The 21,607-nt window shown below is 49.8% G+C and overlaps 2 protein-coding genes across 7 annotated transcripts in view; one reads left to right on the plus strand and one right to left on the minus strand.

Moving 5' to 3' along the window:
* Positions 1–19,008, plus strand: part of TMEM94 (transmembrane protein 94) — a 51,429-nt gene extending 32,421 nt beyond the window's left edge. For 2 of the 3 annotated variants that reach the window (XM_057381383.1, XM_057381384.1), the window contains 17 exons: positions 203–376; positions 3,573–3,675; positions 4,866–5,083; positions 6,276–6,457; positions 6,658–6,796; positions 7,445–7,560; positions 8,426–8,525; positions 9,930–10,038; positions 10,562–10,751; positions 11,254–11,331; positions 11,714–11,799; positions 12,332–12,413; positions 12,708–12,862; positions 13,113–13,207; positions 14,321–14,414; positions 14,667–14,837; positions 15,671–19,008. In XM_057381383.1, the coding sequence (XP_057237366.1) occupies positions 203–376; positions 3,573–3,675; positions 4,866–5,083; positions 6,276–6,457; positions 6,658–6,796; positions 7,445–7,560; positions 8,426–8,525; positions 9,930–10,038; positions 10,562–10,751; positions 11,254–11,331; positions 11,714–11,799; positions 12,332–12,413; positions 12,708–12,862; positions 13,113–13,207; positions 14,321–14,414; positions 14,667–14,837; positions 15,671–15,743 (2,165 nt within the window). In that variant the 3' untranslated portion in view covers positions 15,744–19,008. The remainder of the gene's footprint in view (positions 1–202; positions 377–3,572; positions 3,676–4,865; positions 5,084–6,275; positions 6,458–6,657; positions 6,797–7,444; positions 7,561–8,425; positions 8,526–9,929; positions 10,039–10,561; positions 10,752–11,253; positions 11,332–11,713; positions 11,800–12,331; positions 12,414–12,707; positions 12,863–13,112; positions 13,208–14,320; positions 14,415–14,666; positions 14,838–15,670) is intronic. The other variant, XM_057381385.1, reaches the window with a different exon arrangement.
* A 1,065-nt stretch (positions 19,009–20,073) lies between these two features.
* Positions 20,074–21,607, minus strand: part of CASKIN2 (CASK interacting protein 2) — a 32,692-nt gene continuing 31,158 nt past the window's right edge. For all 4 annotated transcript variants that reach the window (XM_057381378.1, XM_057381381.1, XM_057381382.1 and 1 more), the window contains one exon: positions 20,074–21,530. In XM_057381378.1, the coding sequence (XP_057237361.1) occupies positions 21,434–21,530 (97 nt within the window). In that variant the 3' untranslated portion in view covers positions 20,074–21,433. The remainder of the gene's footprint in view (positions 21,531–21,607) is intronic.

A 21,607-nucleotide genomic window follows, 5' to 3' on the forward strand; every position in this document is an offset into this window, starting at 1 on the left:
TGTAATTACCTAGTCCTGAGTGTTTTTCATCCTAGCTTATGAGCTGTATTTATGTAGAAGCACAGTGAGCACAGCTCACCTGCCAATTGCTAGGGAGGTGTCAGAATGAGCACAGGCAAAGTGAGTGGTGCAGAAGCAGGAAAAGGAACTTCTCCTTTGCATTGATTAGAGCCTAATTTTTCTCCTTGTGTTCATGTTTCAGGTTTCACACCAGGTGCTAAAGATCTTTTCAAGCAGGAGAACTATTTGGCCTTGTACCGTTTGCCAAGTGATGAGATGGTTAAGGAGACCATCCTGGGGAAGCTTTCATCCATCACCAAGAGGAGACCTCCCCTGAGCCACATGATTAACCTGTTTGTGAAGGACACCACYACCAGTAAGGCTGCTGCTTTTTCTGGGCATCCACTTGGTGCAGGGGGAGCTTTTCCTCAGAAAGCCCAGAAAATGTCAGGCTGGGAGAGCCTGGAGTCCCTGTGGGGTGCTCTCCCTGCTCTGTCCATGACCAGTGCAGAAATGATTAACAAGGCTCACTGATCATCTGTGCTATACTGAGGGGGGGAATCTTCCCAGCTTGGACTCACTCCAGAATCATAAATAATTTTTTTTTTAAATTACCTTAAATAGCACATAGTAGACCTGTTTYCTGGGACCAAATGGCAGTGCAGAGCATGGTGTGGGTTTACTGGGTTTTCAATAGACTTTGTGGTGGTAGTGAAATTAATACTGCCCAGGGTTGAGAATCACTCAGGGTTTTGGTTASTAATGCTCATCCTTCTGATAAATCATAAGTGAGTTGTCTAGTGTATTATATTACATRCTCCTRTAYTGCATASTARTAAGAAATCACAAAAATCYCATGCAAAYTYACAGTGACYRTGAATATAACACCTGRAGCCATGCTGACTTCTCYACTCTTTATTCTCSTGCCTATTTTTGTAGGAATGAGCTDGGATGGAAAGGATGTACAGCTGGYTGASGTCTTAAAGCACCTCAGCAAGATTTAACAGCTTGCCCATCAGAGCTCTTAGTCTCTTTGTAATTCCTTAAATTGACTGAACCTGGCTCTCTGGAGTTGACATATGCTCAATATTGAATCTGAAATATGATCATTGTGCTGACCAGAGTTTTACCAGGTTAACTGTCTTCTCTCCCCCGATTCTTAAATTTTTCACTCTATCTGGGAAGGAGCTTTTTAATTTGTTCTGATTGCTGCTATCTTGCCTTTGTGAGCAGGAATTAWTTTGATGCTAAGATTTTTAGTGTAGTGAAAAAACCTTTAATGTTTCCTCATTTCAACTCCTTATCCTCACTTTTAAACGGTTTAGGTTAGAGGCTGCAGCTCAGACAAATATGTGTGACCCGGATTATGCTGTCTAGAGTAAATTCTAAGAAGAATTTTGCCAGTTGGGGTTAGTTAACCATTGGAACACCTCTCACACAATAGTCTTGTCCCTTGAAACTTCCTAAAATGTTGCCATTTTAGAACCAGAAATACTGGATTGTGCAGATAACAYTGGGTGAAGGCAAATGGCTCTGTTTATGCGAAAGTCAGATCGGATGATCATAACTTACCTCTCTCCACACATTATTTGTGAATAAATCCTTGAATCCACCCACTCCCATGACATGCTGCAGTCAAAGGGAGACACATAATAAATTCTACAGCTGTAGCAGAAATAGGAGGCAGCTTATCTGTATGTTCCCTTGCTATTCCATTGAAATACATGTCTCACCATCTGGCAGTGTTCATCCCAGATCCATAGTAACCACATGGAAATGAGGGGCTCACCGGCATCTTCTGCAGACTGAAATAGCTTGATACCATCTCTGTCTTCCTCTGCTGGGGCTGCACTGCTCCTTTCCTTTTGCTCTGTCTCACTGGCTCAGCTGGAGCACTTTGATATTTCCTCACGAGTCCCAGCAGCCGTGAATGGCTGATCTACTCCCTGCCCTATTCATTAGATTTTCCCCCTTTTCCAGAGAAATCCTGGCCTCAGAGTTTATGATTTGGGAAGGGAAAGGGCTGAGCTCACTTTACTGGCAAGGACAGCTCGATGAATTCCTTGCAGTTCACAGTGTCTGCTCTCACTGCCGCTCTCCCCTGTGTGGAATGAATGGGAAATGGATTGTACTTGCTGTCTCTGTACATGTGGTCATAGCAAATTCTTGCTCTGTGTCCAGGACATRGGTTTTACATGGATAAACATCTCTTGTTCCCTCTTTCCTAGCAAGGACTAACTGACCTTAGCAGCAAGGTGGGAAGGATTAGGTGTTTATACAATAAAATTAACCAGAGCTCTGCACAAGTGCTCCTTTGTGTCCCTGAGACAGGCTCCTTCTTTCACACACAGCTCTTGTTCCTCTTGGAGGTTTGTTATGCTGATAAACTTGACTTGTGATGACTATTTATAGCAGAAGCAGAGAGCTGCTATGTTTTGGAAAATCCTCTGGTGTTCCTGAAGGTCCCTGCCTGGTTTGTGTTGAGGGGATATTCTTGGCTCAGGGTTTCACCAGCCGCTGTGAGCATTAGCAGTCAGCAACAATGCCTGCAAGAAACCTTTGGGCTCATTTTTCTTGGCAGTGGGTTTTTTTTTACTTTTTCTTTTCATTAGCTCAGCTTTGAAGCTGTTGGGGGCAAAGTCACMGAGCAGCTGGAGGAGGGAAGGGAGACTCTACGTGCAGGAAATGTTAATGGGTCAATGCAAATGRGAGGGAGCAGGAGGTGTGGAGAGGGACAGCCCCACATCCCTGAACTTGTGCCCTGCTCCTGGGACCTGCAGACAAGTGATGTCACACACCTCTGAGAAAAACTTTTTAACACCTCTGTCTACAAGAGGGAATRAGAGATTTCGAGTCTGTATTAAAGACTAAAATAGGGGGAGAAAGAAAAACAGGACAAGCTATGGTATCCATAGATTTTCAGTCCTTCCCTAAAGACAACGTGAATTACTTTTTCAGAGTCTGTTATGTTGAACTTTTGACCCATCCTGATTTAACACGTTTTCAGGGTGAAAATGTGAAACAGGCTGTTATCTGGGAGGTCATGCTGTCAAATTATCTTCTGCTACTTGAATGAAAAGTATTCAAGAATAGCTCTTACCCTTTAGTTCCACGTCTGGCCTAAAAATGAATGCACTTTGCAGTGTAGGCAGACTTTGATCCCTTTAGGCTCATCACTGCTGCTTGTACTTTCATGACAAGAGGCACAAAGAAATTTCTCTTCTTCTGCTCTGTGGGATGCAGGAGCAAGATATTATCCCACCTTTATAGGAGCAGGATTGATAGAAAGGGTAAGGGGAGAACAGGAAGGGACTGTGGGGCTCACATTTTATCACAGCCTCCTTTGAATGCCCATTAAACAAACAGTGCCCATTAAGGTGCAGTGCATCATCAGTCCTGGATAATTTCTTGATGGAGACTGAAGACTTTCAGCAGAAGAAAAGGAGATATCTGGAGTGCATCAAAGCAGTTTGTGGGAACACTCATGTTTTAACAAATCAGGGAGCAGTTGGTGTGATATCCCCTTCCTGGGAGCTGCRTGTGTGATGCTGACTCACTGTTCTACACTTCAGGCACTGAGCAGATGTTTTCTCATGGGACAGCTGACATCATCCTTGAGGCCTGCACTGACTTTTGGGATGGTACTGATATCTACCCCCTCTCTGGCTCTGACAGGTGAGCAGCTTCCTCATTTGGGGCATTCAGGAATTGTAGATTAAATGCAGAGGGAACCTGGTCAATCCATTAAATTTATTTTTATGATGCTTGCTAAGCTTTTTCAGATCTTCAAGTAGATTATGAACATGATCCATCTAGGCTTATAATTAATTATTATCATTATATCAATCTGAGAGATTAGATAGCAACAAGCATTCAGTTGGACTGTAAGAGCAAGCCAAGGCACTTCTTACTGCATCTGTTGGGATATTGGCCTCTTGTGAATGCATTCTGATTGTACTGTATAGTAAGACTGAATTATAATCAGGTCATGCTGGTGGCAGAGAATTTTTTTGTTGTTTTTCAAGAAAAATGTGTTGTCATAGATCAAGTGCAAAATGATCAATTGTGCCTGAACCAGTCCACACAATGCATCACACCCTTGGAGTCCTGCTGAAATATCTGACAGTGTGTTCTGTATTTTCATCTGCAGGCTGAACTGCTGTTCCTGTTGGCACAGCAGACCAGCAGTGTTTTGTTTCATTGATTAGCAACACATTGTTCTTCTAAATCTRCTTATCCTCAGGTGTGAGAAAACTCCCACTGATCCTTTTTGGAATATTATCATTTTACAAGCAAAGGAAAAAATCTGATGTACAGTCTAATTTGTTACCTTTGTGAATTCAACATAGAGAGGGAATTTCACCTTGCTTCAGTGACTGAATATTGACTAAACACAGCTCCCAGGACCCAGACTCTGAAAGGGGATAGGAGAAAAGTCTGCTACTGCAACTATCTCTGCCATAGATCCCCTTGTCAGAGTTGTCAGTTCCCTTCTTGGTGTTTATCTCCCTACAGATAAATTATGTCTGATAAATTAAGCTTCTGCTGTCATGCAGTGAACTTCCTTGGAGTAATCTGGCAGCCATATAGAGCATATTATATTAATAAGTGTATTCAGAGGGCTCTGTGTTCATACCCATCAATCTGATGAGCAAACAGAAACATTCACCACTACTCTTGTTGGAAGATGTTTTTATTGCCCTGCAGCTTGAAGAATGCAGAAACAGTAGGGAAAGGCTTCTTCAGACTTTCTGACCACTCCTTGTGGAAGACATTTTTCCAAATACACAGAACTGCAGTGTATACTGTTAGAAACACAGCACATTTTTGCTAATTTTGCTTGGTTTTTTCTCTCTTCCACATAGGAAGAAGGTGCTGGATTTCTACCAGCGAGCCTGYCTGTCAGGATACTGCTCTGCCTTTGCATACAAGCCAATGCACTGTGCCTTGTCCTCCCAGCTCAATGGCAAGTGCATAGAGCTGGTGCAGGTGCCAGGGCAGAGCGCGATATTCACGTGCTGCGACCTCCCCGSGACCACTCCCATCAAGCAGAGCAGCAGGAGGAACAGCTGGAGCTCAGATGGTAAGAGTGTCCTCAGTCCTGGCTGTGTGAGCTCTGCTGCTGGCCCAGGGGCTGGATCTGGTCAGTCTAGAGCTGTAAGAACATAGTTATTCAGTAGCAGATGGAAATGTGGAAGGAAGGGGTTCTGAAGCAGATGTTTGCAGAGGTAGGAACGATGTGGCAGCTGGTAGGGGTATTTCTAGTTAAGTTGCTGAAGCTTGCAGAGCAATTCTTCTCCTTGTGGGAAGTCTGTTTCTAAAGCAGGCTACTGAGAGTCAAGACTTCTGGGTGTTTTAATASTTGGTTTGCTGTTTTTCTGATTTACGGGAATCACATGTGATGGATGTTTCRAAGGAGTGAAATGCATGGTGCTGTGCAGCTGTTATCTCTTGATGGATTTTGTTGCTGTACTGGAGAAACTGATTCCCACCAGATGAACTGTACATGTTCTCCAGAACAGCAATGAGAAATAAACACAYACCATTACCTAAATCCTGGAGGCTCTTTTGGAAAACCAGTCTGAACCTTGGTCTCACATTCTGTAAAACGTGACTAGTGGGGTTTCCAGCAGCTGGGGMCAGTTGTGACTGAGTGTTTTCAGAACACTTTTGAGCCCCACCTGTGGCAAGCCTAGCAACTGTGTGAAGTGTTTTATTATTTTGTTCTTCAGGCTGCATCCAGCCCYCAGTCACCACTGATGATGTGGTGATAGTGAAGGAACCCTGTCAAAGAGCCTTTGCAGGCTCTTTGGAAGTGTCTGCAGGGAACATGATTCAGTTCCTTTGCATCAGCCCCTCGTGCTCTGATGCCACTGTGCTTCAGCTAGACTCACCATGTTGTTTAAGCACAGTAGGATGTGTTTAAAATGCACATRTGAACATTATGCAGCACACATCCTTGACCTTTCTACCCAAATTCCTTGTGACTGATCCCTGCCTTCTGTTTTATCTTTTTCCTTTCCACGCTTGCTGTTTCCCACTTGTGTTCTTGGTCTCGTGTGATCTCTGAAACCACTTCTGTGACTGGGTATGCTGGGACAAATGGATGTCTCTTCATCTTTCCTCCTGTGTTTGTGCTCCTGCACGTTCCTGTGTGTCTGGGTACCCTGTCCTTGGGTGTCACCTCGGTGGCCTCCCCACCACGTGTCCTTTGTCTGATGCACACATGGCCCCTCGTGTCTCAACGTGACTGCGTGTTGTTTGCATGCCTGAAGAAGGGATTGGGGAAGTGATGGAGAAGGAAGACTGTATCCAGGCTCTGAGTGGACAGATCTTCATGGGAATGGTCTCATCTCAGTATCAGGCCCGCCTTGACATTGTCCGCCTCATTGATGGATTGGTCAATGCCTGCATTCGTTTTGTCTACTTCTCCCTGGAAGATGAGCTCAAAAGCAAGGTAAGCTGTCTTTGCTGAGCCCCCTGACCTTGCATGGCCCCTGGCTGTCTGACTGGAGAGTTCAGCTCCAGTGCAATCTAAGGGTAATCTGATTCAGCCCACTAATGAGTSCAGAAGGTACCTGTGCTCCAGTATGGCATTGGTCTGCAGTGCTCTGGCCTGGGCAGCCACCCTAAAACCCTTTGTCTGCTCACCCACAGGTGTTTGCTGAGAAAATGGGCCTGGAGACTGGCTGGAATTGCCACATATCCTTAACTCCCAATGGTGACGTGCCTGGCTCAGAGATCCCCCCCTCCAGCCCCAGCCAYGCTGGCTCCTTGCACGATGACCTCCATCAGGGTGAGAACTGTGCCTTGGCCACTCTGAATGCCACGTGTTTCTTGCATGGTTCTTTTAAACCCATTCATAGGTTCCTGTGTCCACAGCGGACACCTGATCCATCAGAGCTTTGAGCACAGACCTGGATGGGCCTGAGGGTTGTATGTGTGTGTGTGTGTGTGTGTGTGTGTGCATGAGCAAGAGCTATTTGCATTTATAGCCTTTCTAGCCAGCCAGTATCAGATTTTTGGAAACAGACATCTTTCTGTGCACCAGCTGCATAAATTTATGTGCTCGTGAGCATTTCTGGTTCTTGCTGGGGCCCTGGTCAAGCCACTGAAGATTTCTTGCCTGTGCATTACGCTTTTTTTTTCTTACTTCACATGGGATTTCTTTATTCTCTTCCCCTAGAAGGACAGCAGAACAGATAAAGTATCATGTCTCAAAAGAGCARAGACTAGGCTCACATATCTACCTCTGAACAGATTAGTCATCTAAAAATACTGCATTTTAGATGACTGAGTGGGAGATCTGAGTGTTGCTAACCCAGAAAATCAGGCCTCACGTTTCCTGGCTCCTGCAGCGCCACGTGCGTGTCCCACGTGGGTGGCACAGGGGTGGCAGAGGCAGGTTTGTGATTATTGTTTGTGCTGCTTCTCTCTGCTCCAGTTTCTCGAGATGATGTGGAGGGGCTCCTGTTGATGGAAGAGGAAGGGCACTCGGATCTCATCAGCTTTCAGCCAACAGACAGTGATATCCCCAGCTTCCTGGAGGACTGCAACAGGGTGAGGGMCCCTCTCCCTGTGCACCTCATACTGTGGTCAGGGTCAGGAGTTTCACCTCATTGCTGCCAGAGGAAATTCCTCTTCCAAGCAGATTGACTGGTTTGCATTGCCACTCCTGATTTCACCAACCCTCTTCCAGCTTGGTATCTAGAGCCTGGGAAGTTTGGGATTCTCTCAGGAGTTACTTTTGCTGAACAGCTCTTCACTATGGAGTTTAGGAATGGAGGTTACCACACGTGTGGTAGCCTTGAGAGCTGCATCTCAGTTCCACTGGGTCCCATGGGCTGGGCAGGGAGTGGGAATACCCTCAGTTTCCATGCAGACAGAAGAAACACTTTCCTCCAGCTGTGAGCCATTGAATGGTGCTGCCCTGTCAGAATGTGAGACAAGCCCTTCCTGCTTCATAAAGACCTCACACATGCTCAGCAGAGATTACAGGAATATTAGAGATGCAGTTAAAAAAAAAATAAAATCTATTAGGCCAGGTTTTAGAAGGCAAAACCCCTTCTTGCCTTGCTGCAGGTTGATGTGGCTGCARTTGAAATAGATCCAGTTGCTGGGAGACATCAGATGTCTGAGCAGACTCTCCACACAGTCCTTAAAAATCCTTGAGCACAGGTCACACTGACTTTACAAACCCTGAGGKCAAGCACAGGCAGCTTGGCAGGTCAGTGTAGAACTTTATCAGAGAACTTTTAACAGTGGCCTGGGAAAGCCAGTMCTGTCTGCAGGGACATGAATTTGTATCTGATCTTGAAGTTGTGTAATTCTAGGAATCATCATCCTCATTTCAGCAGTTCCCTCTGAAATACCTCTCCCTCACACATACATACTCCCTGCTTAATCTGCCCTTTCTCTTTTCCAGGCCAAACTCCCCCGGGGGATCCACCAGGTGAGACCTCACCTGCAGAACATTGACAACGTGCCTTTGCTGGTGCCCCTGTTCACAGACTGCACCCCAGAGAGTAAGTGGCACACAGGGTGAGCCTGTCCTGCTGCTGTCCGTGATTTCCTTCCCCAGCTACTTGCTCTGGCTCATCCCAGTGCAGGCACAGGAGRAGGGAAGGGGATACATTCCAGAAATCCACAAGGACATATTAATTTCCCTCTGTTGGYACCTGTGGGAWGCCAGGTGTTAACTTCATTTTAGTWGCCCAGCTACTGAATCGGGCTGAGAACCACTCCTTTCAATTCRTAAGAGATGCAAAAGCAAATATCCAAAATGCTACTGCCTTTCATTAAATAAGTGTTATCAGTGTACCAGGAGACTTTGATCTCTGCTCACRACTCTTATATAACTTGGAAATCACTTCCCAGAAGAATTTTCCCTTGGCAGTTGCTGTTAACACCTTCTGCTGCTTTGCAATTTTTGATTGCAGAACACAGAAAGGACAAAATTTCTCTCTCTCTCTGAGGTATTACTTTATCTCAGAAAGGGGCTGAGTGCTAGCTAGCTAATACCTGCCAAGTCTCCAGTAAAAGTGTGGAGCATCATTATGATTTGGCATTTTAGTCCCTCTGGTCACAGTTTCCAGTGTGCCAATCACAGTCCAATCTCCTTTCACACTGTGCCCAAATTTCCTCTCTCTCTTTGACAGAGGTGGCAGCTCCCCACTTGACCCAATCCATCCCTGTGCTGCAGCTCTCTGCACCAGGCATTTAGAGGTGTTTACACAGGAATCTGCAGAGGGGAGGCTTGGAGGCTTTTTGCCTGGAGCATTCTAAAAWATTCATGTATCCACAGAGCATTGTACATGGAACTACAGAACMAAAATCAGATCAAACAGCAGCTTTGACTTTGAGGCCCTGGGGTTGTTGATAAACTTATTGATAAAGGGTAGAGATGGTGTTGGGTGAGAGTGCAGGAGCAGGGGGTGGCTCTGAGAATGGCYAAGTGTGGCCCTGCTTTTGGAGTGGTTTGTTATATGCCCTCTGTTCTTTTAGACTTGCAACAACACTATTGATGTGCTGCTGAGCAGAGTTTGAAACACTGTCTTTATTTTCAATTTGAGTTATTCAGATTTATTTCATTTCTGCAGATTTCTAACAAGACTATTTGATGCAGGAGGTGTTTCATGCACCCAGGCTATACCTGTAGCTCTGRTCTGAAAGATGCAAATCTCTGGGTCACACTTGGGTGAACCACAGCTCAGTTCCTGCAGTGGCAGGTGTGCAGAGCACCTGGTCTGCAGTTAATTAACTATCTAATTGTGTGCTTTGACTGTGGAGCTCACTGTACCTGATTGGCAATATCACTTGGGACAATTTTAAAAGATCTGTTTGTTATCCAGATCACAAAGAACGTAAACCACTGCATTTTTGTGTGCATAATGACACAATTCAGCACTGCTCCCTCTGTCCCTTTGCAGCCATGTGTGAGATGATCAAGATCATGCAGGAGTACGGGGAGGTGACCTGCTGTCTGGGGAGCTCTGCCAACCTTCGCAACAGCTGCCTCTTCCTGCAGAGTGATATCAGGTGGGGCAGGCTCTGTTCCTCCTCCTGGAAGCTGCCTTTGCTTTGCCTCTCCTAGCAAGTGCCCACCTGGGGGTTGTGCAGGGAGATACTCACAGTTGCTCTGTCCATTATTAGCTCCATGAGGGAGATCTGGAGGGATTGGATGGGATGACTGCTTAGGACCATTGACACACAGAGGTATTTCCATGTCTGAAAGGAAGATCCTCTCTTGCATGTTGGACTGTTGTGCCCCAACTGACATTAGAGATGCTTCCCATTGGGTGAGAGAGTGGAAATGCCCCTCTGGATCAGCCAATTCAGTGACCTTGTGCCACAGACTCAAATATGGTTATTATTTCTCTGTGAATTACTTAAATTCTAGGGAATTTGATCCTAAATTCATGTTTTAGCTCAGGCTTCTCTGCCTGAGCAAGGTATACAGAGCATGGCACAGTATGGTGTGACTTTCCAAGCTGGACTGCAGTGAGACAATTTCTCCTCTGGGTTGAAGCCTTTCACCAACACCCCCATGCTGTCCTTGCAGCATTGCCCTGGACCCTCTCTACCCATCCCGCTGCTCCTGGGAGACCTTTGGCTACGCCACCAGCACCACCCTGACCAATGGCTCTGAGGAGCTCACCCCATTGCAGCTCTCAGGGCAGCTCAACAGCCTGCCCTGCTCCATGTCCTTCCGCCAGGAGGAGAGCACCAGCATCATCCGCCTCATCGAGCAGGTGAGCCAGGCAATGCCCTCTCCAGCCCCACACGAGCCCACACGAGGTGCCCACAGTGCTGCCAGCAGCAGTTTTGTTTGTGTCTCCTGGCCTGTGTTCAGGAAGAACAGCAGGGAGAATCTTCCTGCCTGCCCCTCCTGGTCCAGGGTGTAGGGGATGGTTTGGAAATGGTGCCTTGTGGCAGCACAACATGAATATTGTTCATCTGGATGAAGTATAATCTTGCAGTGATCCCCAGCCAGACAACAGTGCAGTGTTAGGGAGAAGTGTAACCCCAGAAAAGCCAGGAGTTTAAACCAATTTATCCCTGGGCTGAATCCTGCCTTGTCTTCAGAACCTCTCCATGTAGGCAGGAGACCTTCCCTTTTTGCTTTCAGTGTGTCCAGATCCCCTCCCCTCCCACTTCCCCTGCAGGCCACATGTTCTGCCCCTGCCTGCCAAGAAGTGCTCTTGGCTGACAGCTGCTCCCAGCAGGGYTCTGAGGGTTTGTGCTTCCTTCCAGGCCAGGCATGCAACCTACGGCATCCGCAAGTGTTTCCTCTTCCTGCTGCAGTGCCAGCTGACCTTGGTTGTCATTCAGGTGAGTCCTGGCCTGGCTGGGGACAGCTCAGAGGATGGGAGAGCTCACATGGATATGGGAGGCTGCAGTGGGKCAGCCTGGAGAGAGGAACGTGGCCTTCAGTCAGGTTTGCACAGCAGGGTTGGGGGAGTTAGGGATGGAGACTTTGTGATCTCAGCCTGCAYTGCCCCTTCCCCCTGACCCTCATACATTTACTTTCAAACCCTTTTTCCCTGGAGAAGGGCACCCCCTGCAGCTCCTGCCACACGTGGAGRAGCTATGCAGTGGCAGCCCAGTTACCAGCTCATCCCAGTGTTTTGGGGAAGACAGCAGCATCTTGGGTAACAAGTCCATCCTAGCACTGCTCATGCTCTTCACTSTGGATTGTTTCTCTCCTGTCCAGTTCCTCTCCTGCCTGGTGCAGCTGCCCCCCATCCTCAGTACCACAGACATCGTGTGGCTCTCCTGTTTCTGCTACCCACTGCTCAGGTGAGTCTGTCAGGGTGGAATCTGCTCCCACCCATCCTCAGGATGCACAGACCACTCCTCAGCCTCACTGTGTCCATGCTAAAAGCAAGCTGACTTCACCCACAGCATGCTAAGAAGGCTGCAAGGATTATTCCAAGCCTGTGCTTTGACAAGGTGCTTGGAAGCAGTGACAGGAGCATTTGTGTGCTGCTGTGTTAACCCTGCCTGCTGTCTGAGAGCTGCTCCAGCTCAAAGTCATCTTCCAGTCCTAATACTTTTGCCCTGGCTGGAGTGTGATGGGGAGCTTGGGGTGTCAGGTGGAGGCCAGGGTATCACAGGTGTTTTTTTCCTCCGTCATACATTTGGAGTTGACTTCTCTCCCTGTCTGCACTTGCCATGAATAACTTGCCCTTTACAGCATATGTAGAGATAAGTGCAAGTGCTTCAAGCAGTCTGAGCAGGTTGTTGGGGTTTAAATGTTAGACACAGACAAAAGCTCAATAGCTCTGGTGCCTGAACACATTACTGAGACATTTAACTTACCTTTCTCCAGTATCTCGCTCCTGGGCAAGCCTCCCCACAGCTCCATCATGACCATGGCAACAGGAAAAAACTTAACTTCCATTCCCAAGAAGGTACGTGGCCCTTCAGATTTAAATTGTTCACACATTTTTCTCTTCAGTTTTGTCCCAGTGTTGATGTATAGCTGARGCCCTGAACCTTCCCATCTCGCTTGGTAAATTGATCCATGGCATGAGCCAGGAAGGGAATCCCCTGTGCCAGCATGCCCAGAGGGCAGATCCTCAGTGCAGCATCTCATCTGTACYACAGCTTGTCTTTTGCAGCCMYKSATKCCCTGATGGTTCATGGGGAGGAGGYTGTACCGGTGACMTGCCYGTGTCATCCTCCTTCCTCTCCCYTATTCACAGACTCAGCACTACTTCCTGCTCTGCTTCCTGCTGAAATTCAGCCTGACCATCTGCTCCTGCCTCATCTGCTTCGGGTTCACCCTGCACGAGTCCTGCAAAGGGGTGAACGCCACCAGCCTCAACCTCACAGCCTGYTCCTCCATCATGCTGCACAGGTGAGGAACTGGGCCCAGCACACACATCCCCACAGCTCCTGCCCTTCCCAGGCAGAGCTGATTCCAAGCTTCAGCCTCTTCCATGACCCACCAGGGCTCTCCCTGTAGCCCACTGTCACCTCCTGGTGCCAGGACAGCCTGAGCTCACACACAGATCCTCAGCTCCTAAAGGAGGACATGGCCTGGTGGGAACAGGGCAGACAGTTCAGTGCCACTGTTGACTTCTCTCCTGTGTCCTCTCATTCACCAGCAATGCTGATGGTGCTCCTGACTGGTTTGGGACATTGTCCAACGCTCTCCTYGTAGCCCAGAAGCTCACAGCTGGCCTGATTGTTTTACACACAGGTGAGTCCCTGTTCCCAGAACCTCATTCCCCACTCTGGGGGGAAACTTGCATTCTTCGTCTCTTTCTTTGCCCCCTATGCCAGAACACAAAGTCCCTGGTAGAAGCAGACAGTGCAGTGGCCTCACAGCACAGGTACAAATCCCCCAGTCTCACTAAACATTGTCCTGGCAGATTAAAGGCATCACCTTCAGGGCTCATTCTGTTTCCTACCAGCCTGGTGAAGAGCTGGTTATGTTCAGTCTCACCAGAAGAGCCAAATCCATTTTGCCTTCTTGAAAGTTAGTAGCATCACCTGTAGCTCTCCAGAAATATTTCCTGCCTCAGAAATCTTTGTATCCCTGCTGTTATTTTGTGAAGCATCCCGTTGCCCCAAAGGGCACTGGTGCAGCTGTGACTGAGAGCTGGAAGCMTTTTTAAACCCTCTGGAGTGGTGTGGAGTCAGCTCCTGGCTGACCCTCATCCCCTGCACCCTTTTCCTGGCAGAGCAGGTCCAGTTCCTCCCTGACAGTCCTGAAGGGTCTGTGCTCCCTGTCCCTCGTGTCCCGTGGTGCTGGGCAGAGCATTGTGTGTTGAGATGTSCAGGTGTCCAGGCCAGCAGAAATGCTTCCAGGTTTGATCTCCAGCTTTGGAGAGAAGGAGTTGCAGTACTTTTGTGTCACTCAGACCACCGAGGCAAGGCAGGGGTGCTTTGCCTGGGAGCTGTTTGGAAGAGCCCAAGTGAAAGCTGAGCAAATGCTCAGTCCTGTGCAGGCAGCTCTGGGTCTCTGGCTAAATCCCCCTCTGGGCTGGAGCCCTGGAACAAGGGCACACCCACCCCTGTCCCACTCCCCAGATCTGGGCCTTTGCCTGCTGTATTTTAGCTGTTTTAACTCCTCAGGCTGTGAACCATCCTCAAAACGAGTAATTGTGATTATTGATGTAATTAATGAACACTGCTCTGCCCCACCTCACATTCCGGGCACTTGGAATTGCTGTGAAGAGCCTGGTCTGAAACAGCCTTGGTTGATTCCATGGCCATGAACCCCATATCCCTTAGGAGTAACAGGTGTTGGTGTACTTTGTAGGGTGTTGTGTGTGTGTGTGTGATGGTCAATAATCCCCTTTTCCCACAGTGTTCATATCCATCACCCACGTCCATCGCACCAARCCCCTCTGGAAGAAGAGCCCCCTCTCCAACCGGTGGTGGACGCTCACTGTGGCTGTTGTGTGAGTACCCCCAGGCCCTGGGCAGCTGTTCCAGGTGTTCCAGATGTTCCTGGAGCAAGGAGGGCTCTAGGCCTGCTCCAGCACCAGTTTGCTGGTGCTGTGGAGAATCAAGCACATGGCAATTGATCTCCACCGCTGAACTGGTGAAGGGTSTCTGTTGTGAGTGTTTTATCTGGGCCTGGACCCTGATCTGCACATCCTGGGAAGCTTGTCAGCTCTGCTGAGCTTGGCTCTGTCTGGTTTTGATCTTAGATTGCTGGGGCAAGTGGCACAGACTGTGCTGGACCTGAAACTCTGGGAAAACCTCAATTCTTCTTTGACCTTTCACCACGTCTCCATCTCTCCAGTCTCATGGCTCCTGGGTTTTCTTTCCTTGGTCCTTGTGGTTATCATCAATGAGATTGTCAAGCTGCATGAAATCAGGTATGGGGGTTTTTAAGGGAGAAAGGGCTGGAGCCTCCCTCCAGCCTGGCCTTGAGCTGCAAAAAAAAAACAAAAAAAAAAAAAAAAAAAGATGCCCAGAGAACAGGGTGGGGAACAAAAAGGAAAAGCTAATTGCATTGTGTAAATCACCTGGCTGTTGTGTGCAGGCCCACGTTCCACCTCCCAGGGAGGAAGCACAGGGAGGAAGGAGGGTCAGAGAAGGGCAGTGGCAGTGATTGGGAGCAGGAAGGGAGACCAAAATTTCCTTATCTGAAACCAAAGGGAGGGAGACAGCCAAGGTCTATGAAATACCAGCATGGAATTGGGGAGGGCTGTTCTCTCCATCTTGTCCCGTGAGGACAGAGAGGCATTGAATCACAGCAGAGGAAATGTGCCTTCATACAGAGGCTGGACTGTGGGGCTGCTGTGCACGGGAAGTGGCTGCAGCCAAGAATGAGCAGCAGGCAGAGTCACTGCTGTTCTCCCCTAGAGCTGGGAGCCAGCACTAATGAACAGCACTTCAGGAAATGGGCTGGGAGGAAAGGCAGCGGGGATTACAGGGAACCCTGGTGGGATGGAGACACCATCTCAGTTCCTGGGAAGGGTTTCTGGACCTTCCTGTGCTGTGTCTGGTGTCCCTGGGGATGGGATTTAGCTGCAGTGGGGTTGGACCAAGACCATGGGTTGATCTCTGGATTTGATTCCCTTCCCAGGCTACCACAGGGCCAGGCCAGGGGCCTTCCCTGCTTCTTGGTGCCGGCAGCTCAGGAATGGCAGTGGGGCTGTCTTACCTTTCACCCYTCCCCATGCTCACTCTCTTTGTTCTTCTCCAGGGTTCGTGTCCGTTACCAAAAGAGGCAGAAGTTGCAGTTTGAAACCAAGTTGGGAATGAATTCACCATTTTAAGAGCACCCAGCTCAAGTTCCCTGGAGCCAGGGCCAAACAGCCATGGGGACAGTGGCTGCACCAAAGGCTCAGGGAGTTTTCCCTCACACACACAAACCAGGCCAGCCTCCGGAAAAAAAACACATCCGCACCTTCCCGGGGCCCCAGGCAGGCAGGGATCTCCCCACAGGTATGCAGCCCCTCCCCAGCCTGCCAGGTACCCTCACAGGAGCCTGCAAGCCCTGGTGCCCGTTCAGGCTGCTCTTCCTTTATTTATTTATTGCTAGAGGTATTCGTTAGTATCATGGTGATGCTAAAATGAAGCGACTCCTTTCCTCTGGGTGAGCAGATGGGTTTCCTGGGCCTGGCAGGAGAATCTGGGTCCAGTAGGGCTGCTGAAGCAGATCTCTATTGAAACCCGTTTTGGTTTTCCATCTCTGCCTGCTCTCCGTGTGTGCATGCCTGTGCATGCCGTCCCCACCTCCTTGCCCTGTGTCCTGGGGCAAAGGAGCCATCCCTCTTGCAGTCCCAGGGGTGCTGGGAGCTCACATTCCCGCGGGGACAGTGGGAAGGGTGTCTGGACAGCCGGCTGAGCCAGYCCTGCCCTCTAGTGTCGTTGTCACAGCCATGTGCTGGCTGTGTCAGGAGAGGGATGAGACAAGGCTTTGGGAAAAGCTGCCTGTGCTTGATCCTCTGGTCTGGTGCAGAGGGAGGGCAGCTCTGCCTGCCTGCAGGGAGCCAGCATGGCTCAGCTTCCTGCAGCCCTGTTGAACCAGCTTTTATCTTCTTTAACAACCCCCAGAGAGGTTTTATAGCTGTTCTCCTGTTTGTGATCCGAATTGCTGTTCTGCTTCAGTAGCGTGCCTGCTTGAGAGAGCCACAGCTCGAGATAAATCCTGAGCCCTGCCTAACCCGCCTGGAGGGAGGGGATGCCTTCCCAGGCAGGATATCTGCACCGTGCAGTTGTGACTAACACAGAGCTGCTGAAGGGCTCCTTTCCCAATCCCGGGATTGTGCTGCCTCCAGTMCTGGCTCTCCAAGGCACAGGGAACCCCCCAATCATGTCTGTCTGTGATAGTGCTGGCAAGTCTCTCCTCCCCGTGCTGATGCCTTCACACAGAGCCACAGAATGGTTTGGGTTGGAAGGGCCTTAAAGCTCATCTTGTCCCAGCCCCTGCCATGGGACAGGGTAGGGACACGTTCCTCTAGATCAGGTTGCTCCAAGCCCTGTCCAGCCTGGCCTTTAACAATTCCAGGGATGGGGCAGCTACAGCCTCCCTGGGCGACATCTGTTCCGTGTTTTTCTCTTTGTTTCCTGGGGGACCCTCCCCTGAGGGCTGCAGCAAACCCTGATCCTGAGCTCTGAACAGACCCCATCTGTACTGGGAGCACTGGTGCCATTGTGGGCTGACAGCCAAGGGCCACCCAGGAGCACACAGGCTTGGCTACCAGAATATTTGCAGCTCCTGGAGATGTTGACTTTGGTTCTAAACACTGACTGAAGCTGGTCAGTCCTGGCCCTGGTTTTGGTCCAATATGAACACTACAGTATTTGGCTGTTCCTTCCCTTCTGATACCTGAGATTAAACGTGGCAGCTGGTCCCTCCTGGGCAGGCAGGGAGCTGGCTRCAGCCCCCACGCTCTGCCCTGCTGCTCCACCTTGTCTTCCTCACTTTTCCATAACCTGAGAGCACGGACACGGCTGAGTGTCTCTAAGCAATACCCTCACCCTGCTGTGGGGCTGGTAGAGGAGCAGAGCTGGCTGCAGCCAACCCCTGAGCTCTGGRGACACGCTGAGGATGCTGGAGGGGGCAGCTGGGGATGCTCCAAGCCCTGGCCCCAGTTCCATCACCTGGGGGTGGATGTGGAGATGCCATGCTGGCAGGATTGCAGGGGATAAGGAGCCAGCAGCTCCTGGGGGAAGCACAGGGCAGCTCCCCTGCACCACAGCAGTGTCTGCCCACCTTTGCCAGCCAGGCTGGAYTGTGCCCTCACTGCCCTGGCACCCGCAGGGTTCAGGGAACCTGAAAACCTGCGCTTTTCTCAGCCTCAATTCACTAAATGCCAGCTCTAGATCTATCACACCTGGTCCCTGAGAAATCAGCTTCTCTTCCTGATGCCAGGGTCGGGTCACAAGTGGGATATRATCTCTGTGGCCGAGCTGAGCTGCAGTCAGAGGCAGCACAAAGCTGCTCTGCTGTCCCAGCTTTCCCCACCCCAGCCCTCAGCTCTGCCCTGTGCCATGAACTGTTGTAGCTGATAAAARGCAGCAGATTCCAGGGCTTCCTGCCGGCCACACCTTCCTCTGGAGGAGGCACCTTCAAGGATTCCTTCTCTGGGTGATCACAAATGTTTATTTTCCTGCATCCTCCTTCCCCTGCTAGACTTGGAGGGAGCTAAAGTGTCTATGAATGGAGCCTTTTGGATGGTCTTGCCAGTGCCACCCTTTCCCTCAGCCACTGAGGTGTCCAAAGGTCAGGGTGCATGGCTTCAGAAGGAAATTTCCTACATCAAGATGTTTTTAAATGCTGTATATTTTATATTAAATTTTTTGGGATGTATGTAAAAATATTTCATTTGTATTAAAACTTGTAAATTGTATAAAAAAGAAAAAAAAAAGATACAACCCAGACCCACAAGCATCCAGTACATGAATGGCAATAAATGATTGTCTTGGATAACACACCTAAGAGTGGGAATGACTTTGCACCCAGCAAAGCAAGGAGGTAAAAATGTGTGTGGCCTTTGGGGTCACAGGGTGTGATTTTCCTGTTGTAGGAACACTGCCTGAGAACTTGATGCTCCTGGGATGCAATTCTGGCCTTTTTCCCAGTTTCTGCTCAGCTTTGGGCAAATCTGTCCATCTCTGAACACCTTATAGAATAAGTTTTCTTACCTGGTGGTTTCCTGGATCCCAGGCGCTGCTGCAGCCAAGGTTTGAATCCCTTGGGATGGATAAAGGTCGGGGTGAGCTGGGACAGGCACTGGGAATGCTGGTGGGATGAGGAGGCCTGGGCTGTTTGTCCTGAGCAAAGAGTGGTCACACTCTGAGCAGGCAAGAGGAGGGAGGAAATGTCTGCCTGGCACTGGGGTAGAGGAGGTGTCACATGGGCAGAGCTGGGCATTGGAACACCGGGACACCAGCGCTGTCCCCGTGCTCCTGCCGTGCTGGTGAGACTCAGACTGAACATTAACCCCACTGGAGGTGACTGGAACACACCAGGGGAGATTATCTGAGGAACCCTGGAGTGCTCAGGGGACAGGATAAAGCTGATCCTCAATGGACTTCAARCAGCAGGAGACAAGCTTGTGCCATTTGACACAAAGGACACGACCAGGCAAAACTATCAAAAGGGTAAAATATGCCCCACTGTTTAATAGAATTTAGTCTTAATGGATGTTAGTGGAAAACAAAACACATGATTAACACAAACAGAGCAGATGGTTTAAAATCTGTTGTCAGTCTGGTGATTACATGGGCTATTTTTTCCCCTCACTGTCTCRCTGCACGGAGCAGGTGCAGCTGGGGTCAGTTAGTCCCAGTTGCAGTGTACATAACTTACACACCATACAGTAGCTTCAAAATAGAGATCTAGAGCTCAAAAAATAGGCATTCTTCTGCAAAATCAAATGTTTAATTCCCTTATTGACAATGAGAGCAGCGTTGTGCTGCCCTCAGGTGGCTCAGACAGCGGCAGCTCCACCCCAGTGTCCTCTTATCCCTGACCCAAGACTTGCAGTTCTGGTTAGTAAATATATATAATAAATCACATTTAAAATATATACATTGGCCTTAAAAAAAAAGACATTTACAGTTTATCAACATTGGAAAAAAAATAACTGGGCTTGTCCCAGGTTGACTSATGAGAGTAAAAATCAGTTTTAAAAGGTTTCTGTGAACCTCTTGATAAAGTGCCACTGGTTGTAGCTATTTGAAAACATCATGTCCATGACGTGGCACTCAGACACGGGCAGTGGACACACTCAGTGCGGGACAGAAATCAGAGCCTGGGAAGAAGTGTCTTACCCACCAGTCAAATCCCAGCCAACAATGGGATTTTAGGTTTTTTTCAGGGCTTTTTGTCTTTGCTTTTGAGCCCGGAGGCCAGGCTGGCACCTCCTGCCTGCCTGGCCCACAGCACAGATGCCCTCAGGAACAGAGACCCTCAGGAATGTTCAGGTGGGCTTTGCTCCCCTTGCCATGCAACAGCACAAGGGGCTGCAAACAGTCCAATCCAGCCACAAACTCCCAACAGGATTGGGAAACCACTGCCTCCTCCAGCAGTTCCAGCCACCTCCTCCCTTTCCAGTTTGGTTTTGCATTGGTGATTTTTATTTTTTTTTTAATTAAAAAAAAAAAGGGAAATAGAGGGATTTTTCTTTCCCTTTGTTTGGAWTTTTTGTAGCAAATGGCACTTCAGCACAATCTTCAGTTCCCTTCTGGTGCTCGGATGCTTTCAYTTGCTTGGCATGCCGAGCGCGAGCCAAGTTCGGGGCTCTTGGACATATTTAGCCATGCACTACTGAGCAGATCCTGCGAGAGAAATCTGTCTCGGAGCGATGCAGCCGCTCCTCCCGCCTGGATGCAGAGCTGCACCCACAGGCTGTGGGATCACAGCGCGCATCCAGTGCGCGGGAGCCGCTCCCGAGCCCAATCCCCCGGTGCATCCGGGGTCAGCTGCCCCGCTGGGCTGCGGAGCCGCCGGGAAGGATCACATCCCAAACGCTGCTACTGTTGAACAATGCTCGCGGCGGGGTTTGTGCCAGCAGCTCCCCGCAGGGAGGGRCACTGGGAAAAGGGACTGTTTTCTCCCTAAAAAAAGGGATAAGGGAGGGGGAGAAAAAATTTTAAAAGCATTAATCACGCTGCTGCCTCACTCTGAAGGACCAGGGTGAGGGTTTGCATAGGCACGGTGTTAGCAGAGGGCAATCTCCATTGAGAGCAGCACGACCCAGACGGACTGGCCCAAATTCCCAGGTTTTTGGCGCTGCCATCACCATCCTCATCGCTCTGGGAAGGGGCAGGAAGGCTCCCGCGTCYGGCAGGGCTGTGGCAGAGCATCCGCTGCTCCGCAGGCCGTGCCAGCCCCATCTCGAGGGGTCTGTGGGTCCCGCTGGAGGGATTTCGATCCACTTGGATTTCACGCTGCCCRACGCTGACGCGTTTGGAAAAGCGGCAAATAAAGCAGAAAGGTTCCTTCTCGCTCCGYGAGCTGCCAAATTGCGACAAGCTCTGTCTTCTTTTAGCTGCTGTCAGGCCTGGCCGSGGCCGGGGCTGCTCAGTGAATCGCCAGCTCGGTGGTGGCTGCCCGGGGAGGTCTCTCCTGTGACACATTGTTGGCAGGGGATAAATAATCAGAGGCAGGACTCGACAATGCAGTGGGGAAAGAGAAAGGTCCCTTGTGGAGGCTCCTCGGCTCTGTGCAAGGGAGCGAGGGCTTCTCCCTGGCCTCCAGGACTGTGTGTGCAGCCCCTCTGGGCTCTACTCCTGCTGCCAGTCTGGTGGGAAATGCTTGACCCCTCGGAAACCGGCCCAAGGCCACGCTGGCACGTGTGACACGGAGCCAGGGGTGGGCAAGGAGGGCRGCCGTGTTCCCAGCCGCAGTGCGAGAGACCCGGAGGCACCGCTGCGTGCCAGATCTGCTCGTTCCCCATTACGAGGGGTGCAGGTGGAGCAGCCGGAGGTGGGGAGGGGAAGGAGGGAGCAAGCCTCAGTCCAGCATCGCGTCCAGCTGGTCAGCCAGGTCRTCGAACATGTTGCTGATGTCTTCCAAGATGTTCTTGGCCGAGTGCACAGTCCCAGGGCGGCTGGGGAGGAAAGGGAGACAGTCAAAGTACTGCTCAAAGGTTGCAGGTGCTGATGGGGAAGGTTTGGCTCAACTGGA

This window comes from Malurus melanocephalus, unplaced genomic scaffold, assembly GCF_030028575.1.
Source record: "Malurus melanocephalus ecotype Western Australia unplaced genomic scaffold, MMel_1.1 scaffold_509, whole genome shotgun sequence".
NCBI lineage: Eukaryota > Metazoa > Chordata > Aves > Passeriformes > Maluridae > Malurus > Malurus melanocephalus.